Source organism: Guyanagaster necrorhizus (genome assembly GCF_019112545.1).
Source record: "Guyanagaster necrorhizus MCA 3950 unplaced genomic scaffold BT62scaffold_2, whole genome shotgun sequence".
In the NCBI taxonomy this organism is placed as follows: Eukaryota; Fungi; Basidiomycota; class Agaricomycetes; order Agaricales; family Physalacriaceae; genus Guyanagaster; species Guyanagaster necrorhizus.
This window is the reverse complement of record NW_025064881.1, coordinates 175,674-185,401: the sequence shown is the minus strand read 5'-3', so window position 1 is coordinate 185,401 and position 9,728 is coordinate 175,674. Positions and strand designations below refer to the sequence as shown.

The 9,728-nt window shown below is 41.0% G+C and overlaps 1 protein-coding gene across 1 annotated transcript; it reads left to right on the top strand.

Annotated features, from left to right (window-relative positions):
* Positions 1-7,972: 7,972 nt before the first annotated feature.
* BT62DRAFT_915582 (uncharacterized protein) lies at positions 7,973-8,734 on the top strand (the record flags this gene model as incomplete). Its single annotated transcript, XM_043183950.1, has 4 exons — positions 7,973-8,119; positions 8,173-8,227; positions 8,301-8,377; positions 8,504-8,734. 4 exons carry the CDS (start codon positions 7,973-7,975, stop codon positions 8,732-8,734), a joined length of 510 nt encoding a protein of 169 aa, XP_043045232.1.
* Between the last annotated feature and the right edge of the window lie 994 nt (positions 8,735-9,728).

The following is a 9,728-nucleotide window of genomic DNA, read 5'->3' as shown; positions in this document are numbered from 1 at the left end:
GGTGAATATATGGGAAAGGAGTTTGTCGACTTCTGTGCTGAGCATGGAATCAAAAGATGACATACTGAACCTGATGAACCATACCAGAATGGCACAGCAGAATGAGCCAACCACACAATTGCAGAGGCCATCACTGCCATGCTAAATGAGTCACATCTCCCACCATCATTTTGGAACCTCGCTCTCCAAGTATTCATTCATGTCCAAAATCGCATCCCCACAGATCCTCTTCCAAACACCACACCCTTCACAGAATGGGACCCAAATCACTGAAAACCAGATATATCCCACTTTCACGTGTTTGGATGTCTTGCGTATGTGCTAGTATGAAAAAAGGGACATCAAGCATTAGAGTCACACACCCAAAAAAAATGTATCTTTGTTGGATATCCAGAGGGAGTAAAAGGCTGGCTATTCTGGAACCCATCTACATAGCGGTTCATCACCTCCAGCCATGCTGTATTCAATGAGCATGTATTTCCTGGAAATCACAAAAATATTATAAATCCTCTTAGTGACGATACATCTCTCACAAACAGACATAACAGCACAGATACTGCTATACCTGATGTGGAGATGCCTCATCAAGGGGGAGAAAACATACCTACTGATAAGCCATCTCTGCCATCTGAGCAACTCCCATCATCATCATCATCACCATCCTTGCCAGCTCCGTCCATTCTATCAAATATGCAAACACCTCCAGAATCACCTCTTACTCTACTATCAAGTCTTCTGACATCTCCTACACCCTCTTCACCACTTTTACGTCCTTGGGCATGCTTCGAGCCACAATACGACTCTAAAGGTCTTATAATCCCATCTCCAAACACTGGATGTGGTTTTCGCTGTAAACATTTTGGCACTAATGTGATGAACTCACCAGACTCAGATGAACCCCTTTCTGATCCCATTGATGAAACCACTGCTGAGCCAGAGCTTACTGAGACAGATGTTGTCGCAGGAATGACCTTTGTATTGCATGATGATGACTATATCACATATACAGAAGCTCTTGAGCTTGTATTTCAGACAGCAGTAGAGATGGCAAACCAAGCATCTGTACCCAACAATGAACCAAAGACACTTGCAGAGGCGATGACTTGGCCAGGAGAGGAAAGTGAAAAATAGTATGAGGCAGCTCAGCAGGAATTGAATGCACTGCAGGAGAGTGGCACCTTTGAGCTTGTGAAGCTCCCTCCAGGGTGAAAGGCTATAGGTGGAAAATGGGTCTTCAAAGTGAAGCATAACCCTGATGGATCTATTGAATGCTACAAGGCACGCTATGTCGCAAAAGGGTACTTACAGTGGCCAGGTTTTGACTACACTGAAACCTTCTCTCCTACTCCAAAATGGGCAGCCATCCAAACAGTCCTTGCTCTTGCTGCACTTGAGGACCTAGAGCTCTGGAGTGTGGACATCTCATCAGCGTTTCTGAATGGTGATCTAAAAGAGGAGGTATACCTTCAATAACCAGAGGGATTCGAGACAAAGGACAAGAGCTGGGTGCTTCGTCTCTTCAAGTCCATCTATGGACTGAAGCAGGCTGGATATGAATGGCACAAAAAGCTCCACAGCACTATGACCAAGATGGGCTTTGACAGAGTACGCTGTGAACACAGTGTATGGGTGTACAAGAGAGATGATGCTCGGATTATTGTTCCAGTGTTTGTCGATGATGTAACAATTGCTGCAAAGTCCATGGAGTCTGCACGACATGTTGTCGATGATCTCAAGAAGCACTTCAAACTTCGCGATCTAGGTCCAACTTCATTCCTCCTTGGTGTCGAAATACACAGAGACCATTTAAACCAAACACTCACACTCTCTCAACCACAGTACATCCAAAAAATCCTAGAACGTACTGGAATGTCTGACTGTAACAGTGTCAGTACTCCTCTCAATCCACACACTAAGCTATCCAGCTCAATGTCTCCTGCTACTCCAGAGGAATGGGAAACCATGCGGCACATCTCATATCTCCAAATCCTTGGCTCTGTAGCATATCTGGCCATTGCCACTTGTCCTGACATAGCTTTTGCAGTCAGCATCCTATCATGTTTCAGCAAAAACCCTGGATTGAGGCATTGGGAGGCCCTGAAACACCTCCTCAGATACATAAAGAGAACAATCGACCTAAAATTGACATATTCACCTGATGCTACAAACCCAGACCTGTTCAAAACATACACAGATGCAGATTATGGTGGAAATCCAGACAATGGGCACTTGACCTCAGGATATGTTGTCAAGATGAGCACAGGTGCAGTCAGCTGAATGAGTCGGCTACAATCTATAGTAACCTTATCGACCACAGAGGCCGAATATGTGGCTGCCGTCTCTGCTGGACAGGAAATTCTGTGGCTGTGAAACCTGTTCACAGAATTTGGCTTCCATCATTTGTCACCATCACCACTGCTGATTGACAACCAGTCTGCTCTCTCTGTTGCTCGCAATCCTGATCATCACAGTCGTGTCAAACATCTTGACCTCTGCTTCTACTGGTTACGAGACGAGGTTGAGCGGAGGCACATACATATTGAACATCTTCACACAGAAGACATACCTGCTGACATCTTCACAAAGGCCTTAGAGAAGGAGAAGATGACTCACATGATCAGGCTGTTGGATCTTGAACTCTGAGAAGTATTGTGTCGAGGGGGAGTGTTGCAGGATGACACAAGTACCTGATGTCAACCTTATATAAGCATAGACAGTTTTGTCCTGAGTCGATGGTCAAATTGCCTTTAAGCAATTGACCGTCATACTCAGTCTGGCCTATTATCCACTGCATAAAAGTAACCTGCCTGCAACAAAAACATACCCCCTTGATTGATGCTAATGCCTGTGGGAATCATACTGGACTTGATGATGGCATCATCCTCTCTTAAAGAGGAAGAAGAAATGGAAGAAAAACTATATCACTAAGTCTTTGAATCTGTGATGTGAGAGCAACTGGCAATGTGGCCAGACCTTGTGTACTCAGTCAGTGTACTCTCATGATTTCAAAATAACCCTGGATTAGTGCACTGAAACTCTCTTATGCATGTTATTGGATATATCAAGTCCACTATTGACTATGGCATCACTTACTCATGAAATGCACCTCTCAAACTGATGGGATTTATTGATGCTGACTACAGAGGATGCAAGGATACTCTGAGATCTACCTCAGGATATGTATTCATGATATCTGGTGGTCCTGTGGCATGGAGTTCTAAATGTCAAGCTACCATTGCCCTTTCTACTATTGAAGCTGAGTTTGTCTCACTTGCTTGAGCTGCCCAACAGCTGAAGTGGATGTTTTCTCAGTTAAAGGAGGTTGGATTGGAACAAGATAAGCCAGAGATACTTAAATGTGACAACCATAGTGTGGTATCACTGATGAATATAACATGCAACCACTATAAAGTCGAGCACATTGACATCCACAAATATTATCTTTGTAAACTTATGTATGGTGGCAAGATCAAGGTGGATTTTATTTGAGGAAAGGTCAATGCCATAGACCTTTTCATAAAACCACTTCACTATGACCATCATTATCACTATCTCAGTGACTTGAACCTCACTGATTGACTGCCTGTATCTGAGGGAGTGTTGAACAAGACATGTAATATCTAATGCAATCTTGACTATATTGTATGCCATCTGTTATGGACTCTTTTGTTTTTCTATACTCCTAAAGTTCATACTGACAGTATATATACTGTATAGTTACTTTTGTAATATCAGTCATTTCATCCATACTATGCTGACTGAGGTATGTGTTACTTAGCTCATATACCTCACATACTTTACTCACTTCTTAGTTCTGATTATATTGTTCATCTTACATTAGATGTGTTGGGATAGCAATCCCAAGTGAGTATGAGAATGTACTCAAAGATGCTATAACAATCAGTGGCAGCTGACTTGGATCATGATCCATACTTATTTAGTATTTCATAGAAAGATCTCAAAGTAGTACAAAATGTATTTAAGTAAAATGTCTTTCTCTTGAGAGGCTAATCTAATCCTCTGTACTCTACTCTATACCTACAACAGGTTATGGGCTTTAGCTATAACTGAACTTACATCACTACTCACTTCACACTCTTTTGTACTTTATGTACACATGCAGAACTACATGGATAATCAGTCTATGTATAGAATTGACTCTCTTAAGGGTCTGGAAAATTACCCAATGTGAAAAATCAAGATGATCAATATTCTAACTGATTTAAGACTAATTGATTATGCAGATGAAAGCACTCCAGCCTCAGCAGATACAGCACTGGTGGCAGATTGGAAGAAGAGCAATAGAAAGACTCTTTTGATAATAAGATTATGGATTTTGGATGGCCCACTGGTATATATTGCTGGTTTGAAGACTTTGGCAGAAGCCTGAAAAGCTCTAAAAGATATGTATGAGTCCAGAGGACTCATAGGAATTGTCCTTGTCAGAAGAAAATTCTTCAGAGCTTAGTGTGAAGGAGGAAATATAGAGGAGCATATTAGGACTATAAGGTCCTATCAGGAGGAGCTGGCATCCTTTAAGCAGAAAGTTGAGGAGGAGGACTTCTCTATTACACTGCTTATATCACTCCTAGAATCATAGAATTCATTCATCTCATCAGTGGATACTACTAACTTGAAAGATTCTTACAAGTTGATTTTCTAAATTCTTCAGAAAGACATCTGATTAAAAGAAAAGACTTCTGATCAGACTATGATACTTGCAGCATATGGCAAGAAGTCCAACCCAAAAGTCACATATTATGAATGTGGGAAAACTAGTCACATTAGAACAAATTACTCAAATGAGAAGAAAAATTCTGGAAAGTCATAGAAAGGAAAGAGAAGGGGCCAGACTCAGGCATATATTGCCAAATCAGACTCAGAAGAAGATGACTATGCATTTTATGCAATAGACATTGCACTTACCTCACTCTCAGGAGTATCATGGCTAGGAGACTCTGGCACTATTAGATATATAGTCAAAAATAGACTATTTTTCTGATGATGTTGAGACTCCAGGACATGAAGTCATTGGTGTAGGCAAATTCAAAGGCTTGGAAAGAGGAACTGTCAAGATTAAAATGGTTGAAGGAGAAACAATCACTCCAGTCACACTAAGAAAGTGTATTCACTGTCCTGATGCACCATTCAATCTTATGTCACTAGAGTGCATCACAGATGCTGGATTTGAACTAAATTCAAAGAGTTCAGGATGAATATTATCTCACCACATGGCAAGACAATCAGCTATAGAGATGAAATATCAAATGTTATGATTTTTCCTATTTTCTTTTCTTTTTACTTGATTTATCCAGAATGACCTCTATTTCTACTTAGTCAGAGTGCTTAAGCTAATGCTTAGAATCATGAGAAGGCTTAGTCAGCAGCACCATCCTAATTCTACTATGCTGCTGTGAAGCCTCACAGCAGCACAATGGCAGAACACCTCTTTTGTTATTGCACAGCAGTAACAGCAGTAACAGCTTAACAGCAGATAATACTCTTTTGTAGATAGCTTAGTGACACTGGACAATGTGCTCTACAGCTTCAGAATAAACAATTAGGTAGTTATATATTTAGCATGAATGACAATTAGTATATAAGTAGGATAGCTCTTGCTGTAGTAATTCTAGCTTCAAGCTAAAGTTTATTCTTTCACCATCTTATCTCGAGTGACTTGCAATGCCTTGACAACACAGCACCATCAACACATCAAGTGGACTCTGACATTCTAACCCAAAGTGCAAGGTTGTGTCAGTTTATCACATGTTATTGGTCACATGAAATTTGGGCTTAACATCAAAGCTGTACAGCCTTGACATCATTGTTCCAGAAATAACCCAGATCCATGCTACAAAATCAGTCCAATCATGGCAAAAGTGGCACAAAACATTAGGCCACTTAAATATAGAATCAGAAAAGAGACTATTTAAAAAGAAAATAGTCAAGAGAATAAATATACAGTTGACTATCTCACAATGCATAATATCAAAATGCATAATTCTGACTTTGCATATAAATTGGGCTGGAATGCAGTCAGGAAGCAGGGAAATAGGCTAGAAATGCATATCACATAATGCATATAGTTTTAGTTAGGAATATGCATTGTCAGATCCAAAATTGTAGTAAGCTGATAAGACATTATGCATATATTAGAATAATAAAGAACATAATTTGTTTGTATAGACTATAATAAACACAAAAAAAATTATTGTAAAGCAGCACAGCCTATATCTCTATAAACATGCCTTCTGAACCAATATAAAAACTATGTGCTAAATCTGGAAATTCATATGAGCATATAAAATAAAGGAGAAAGTCCCAATGTACACATTATTAGCTCAGCCTCCAAAGCAGATCTCCCACTCACACCTCACAACAGAAGACTGGCTTGTAGTATTAAAACATGTTGATAACCATTCTTCCCATTGACATGCTGATATTGTGGCACATTTTGCAAATCAAAAGAAAGATGCACTGCTCTTTATCCAACCAACTCTTTTATGAAAACTGGTATCTTATACAAAAATTGAACAGCATACAAATGAGAACCCTAATATACTATCATCCAAAAAATGTTATGATTTTTCCACATTTTATCCTTTATTTCAAGAAATTGACCCTTATCTTTGCTTAGTCATAGCACTTAATTAGTGCTTAGAACCATAGGACCAGGCTTAGTCATTACAACATGCCCAGTCAGTCATTGTTTTTTGACATGATGATAACTGCTCAATAACAGACAATACTCTTTTGTAAGTAGCTTAATGACACTGGACAAAACACTCCATAATACCAGAATGCACAATTAGACAGTTGTATCTTTAGATGGACAATGACTGGTATATAAGTAGTGTAGCTCTTGCTGTAGTATCCTCAGCTTTGAGCTAAAGTTTATTTCTTCACTATTTTATCTCAAGCTGATCTAAAGGCCTTGCAATGCAAAGCCACATAACATATCAAGTGAACTCTGACATCATTGTCTGAAGTGTGAGACAGTGTCAGTTTATCACATGTTTAGGTTATGTGTCATTTGGGCTTAACAATTAGCTTGAAGCTTTTAGCTTCTCTTTTTCAAGCTCAACCATGCTGAAAAACTGAATGCCCTCTGCAATCAACCCATCAGATCTGAATTTCACTCATGAGTTCTTCAAACTCCTCACTTCTATTATTGGAACTCTATTAGGATTATTAGTGATCATATAGCTGTGCTGTAGATGCCAATTAATCACTGCCTGAGCAATTAGACATTATTAAGAATTTCAGCATATCTGATGTATCCTATGAAATGTCACTTCTGACCTCCTCCTTCATGACATCTCTCTCTCTGTTCAACAGTCCTTCCAGCTCACAGAAGGAACCATACCCAAAACTGACCCTGAGGATGCATCTATGCAATGTCCTGAGGAAGAAATACAGCACTGATACCCACTCCAACCCTTGATGGCAATCATCAGAGATGATAGCAACCCTTAGGCTACAGGATTTCAAAGACTGTGACCTGACATGCCCATCCTGCATATAGAGTGCACAGACATCTTCAGCCACATCCATATAATGAAAGCAACCCTCTCAACTGCACCCTCTGAGTCTGGTGTTGGATGTCATGCCAGAGACTCTCTTGATGCCACTAGAGTGGCTTGAAGGAGTAGGAGTACCTCTTCCAATAATGGCCATGACTCTCTATTTGCAACACTGACAGGAAGCAGAGAGAGTTTTCCCACTGAGCTATACATCAGAAATCAGAGTACCAACAGTGAGAGAGGAAGGACAGGCATCATCAGGACTGACAATGTATTCTTTGCTGATGATAGTGATGAAGAAAGATACTGGTGAGCAGCAGCAGCAGCAGCATTTGACTGAATGGAGTGCCACTAGAGCAGCTGTACTCTAAGCAGAACAGACAGCATATAAATGCCACCAGAAGTATCACAACTAGCTAATCCCATTGATCTGGTTCTCCCTCCAGAGAATGAAGTTTGACACACTGATTCTCTTGCTGAGTATGTCCAGGAGCAGATGCAAATCAAGTATGAGACAGCTAGAGAGGACACCCTCTTCGGACAGTATCTCTGAGCACAAGACATGGTGGATTGGTGAAGGGGCTCAGAGAGCCTTAGTACCTCCACTATTGACAGGACTCTCATTAACTCTCCTGACACTCCATTCCAGAAACCCAGCATTCCTGCTGCCTCAGAGCCTAACCCATGGGCAGTACCCCCCAAAGGTATCATTCATGTAGATGATGTCTATCAATGAGCATCACTTGATCTTGATGATGACTGCCTATTATCTTATAGGACTGACTCAATCACTGATACCAATGATATTCCAGCCTGAGAAGAAGACTTATAAAGTCAGGGTGGAGACCTCAGAGGTGATGATGAGCATATTGACCCCACTGAAGACCTCAAGCAAGTCCTAGACAGGCATATCACAATGTTCTTCCTCTGACTCCACTTTTATCAAAACTTCTGCTGATATTGCAGAGCAGTGGTGGTAGAAGCAGCAAGACATGATGCTGAGAAGCAGCAGTGAAGAAGAGAAGAGTCTTCTCCTCATCCTAGATCTAGCAATGCTGGATCCAGCACCCAGCAGCAGCAACAGTCAGGCCAATCTGGACATCTACAACCTATGCAACAGTTTCCTTCTTAAAGGGGATGAGGGTGAGATGGACAATGAGGATGAGGAAGGGCCTAACAATGAGGGGAAAGAGGACCCTCTCTCTGAGTGAGGCAGTATGTTCATGCAACATCCAATAGAAGAAGAATTGGCAAGGAGAGCACAGGAGAAGTGCCAGAGTGAGTTTTTACAGCTGTACCAGGAAGAGGCAGCCACTTTATGGATGGATGACATCTGGCTGGTGTTGTCCATAGGATAAAGGTATACTGCTGCTGACAGAGTTGAGCATGTGGACATCATTTAATATGTGGCTACTGAGTGGGCTATTTTTATTTACAATAAAAATCATTTAGGAATCCAACTATCACTGCTACTGGTATATAAGTCTAAGTTCAACATTGAACTAATACTGTGAACACCAAGTGTAGCATCCAGCTGAGCCACCTATATGGCACCTTCCATCTGAATAACATCCTCCCAATACATATTTGCCACCTCAGCCATCTACAGCATGGTATCTTGGCTTATACAAAGCCAACCTAGGCTAAGGAATTTTTATCAGAACCCATGGACCCAGCCAATGCACTGACCAATCACTGGACAATCCCCATCAGATGAAGCCAAAGGCAGTAGGAGTGATGGGAAGGCACCAGAAGCCACTGAAAATGACCCTGAAGCCATCAAATTAGGATTTACCATTCAGAATGGGCATATAGTATACAAGAAGGCACAGCCACTAAAGAGTCCTGTCACTGATAATAACTCTCTGCATTTCTTTCTAGGACCCCTGATGATCTGGAATGTCCTGCCCTTTGGTGGGATTCTGAATCCAATGACAGCACTTACAGCAGATGCTGCCATTCTTAACTGCTGATCAGATCTCCTGCACAAGCCTCATCCCTTCAAAGGAGCATCTGACAATATTGACCACTTCCTCACTGACTGTGATCAATATTTCCAAGTATACTCCTTCTTCTTCATCCTCAACATGTATAAGGTCAGGTTCACCTTCACATATCTCAAAGACAAGGCAAAAACATAGTGGGTACTTCTCATCTCCACATTCTGGTCCACCACATAATAACATCACTGGTACTCCTCATGGC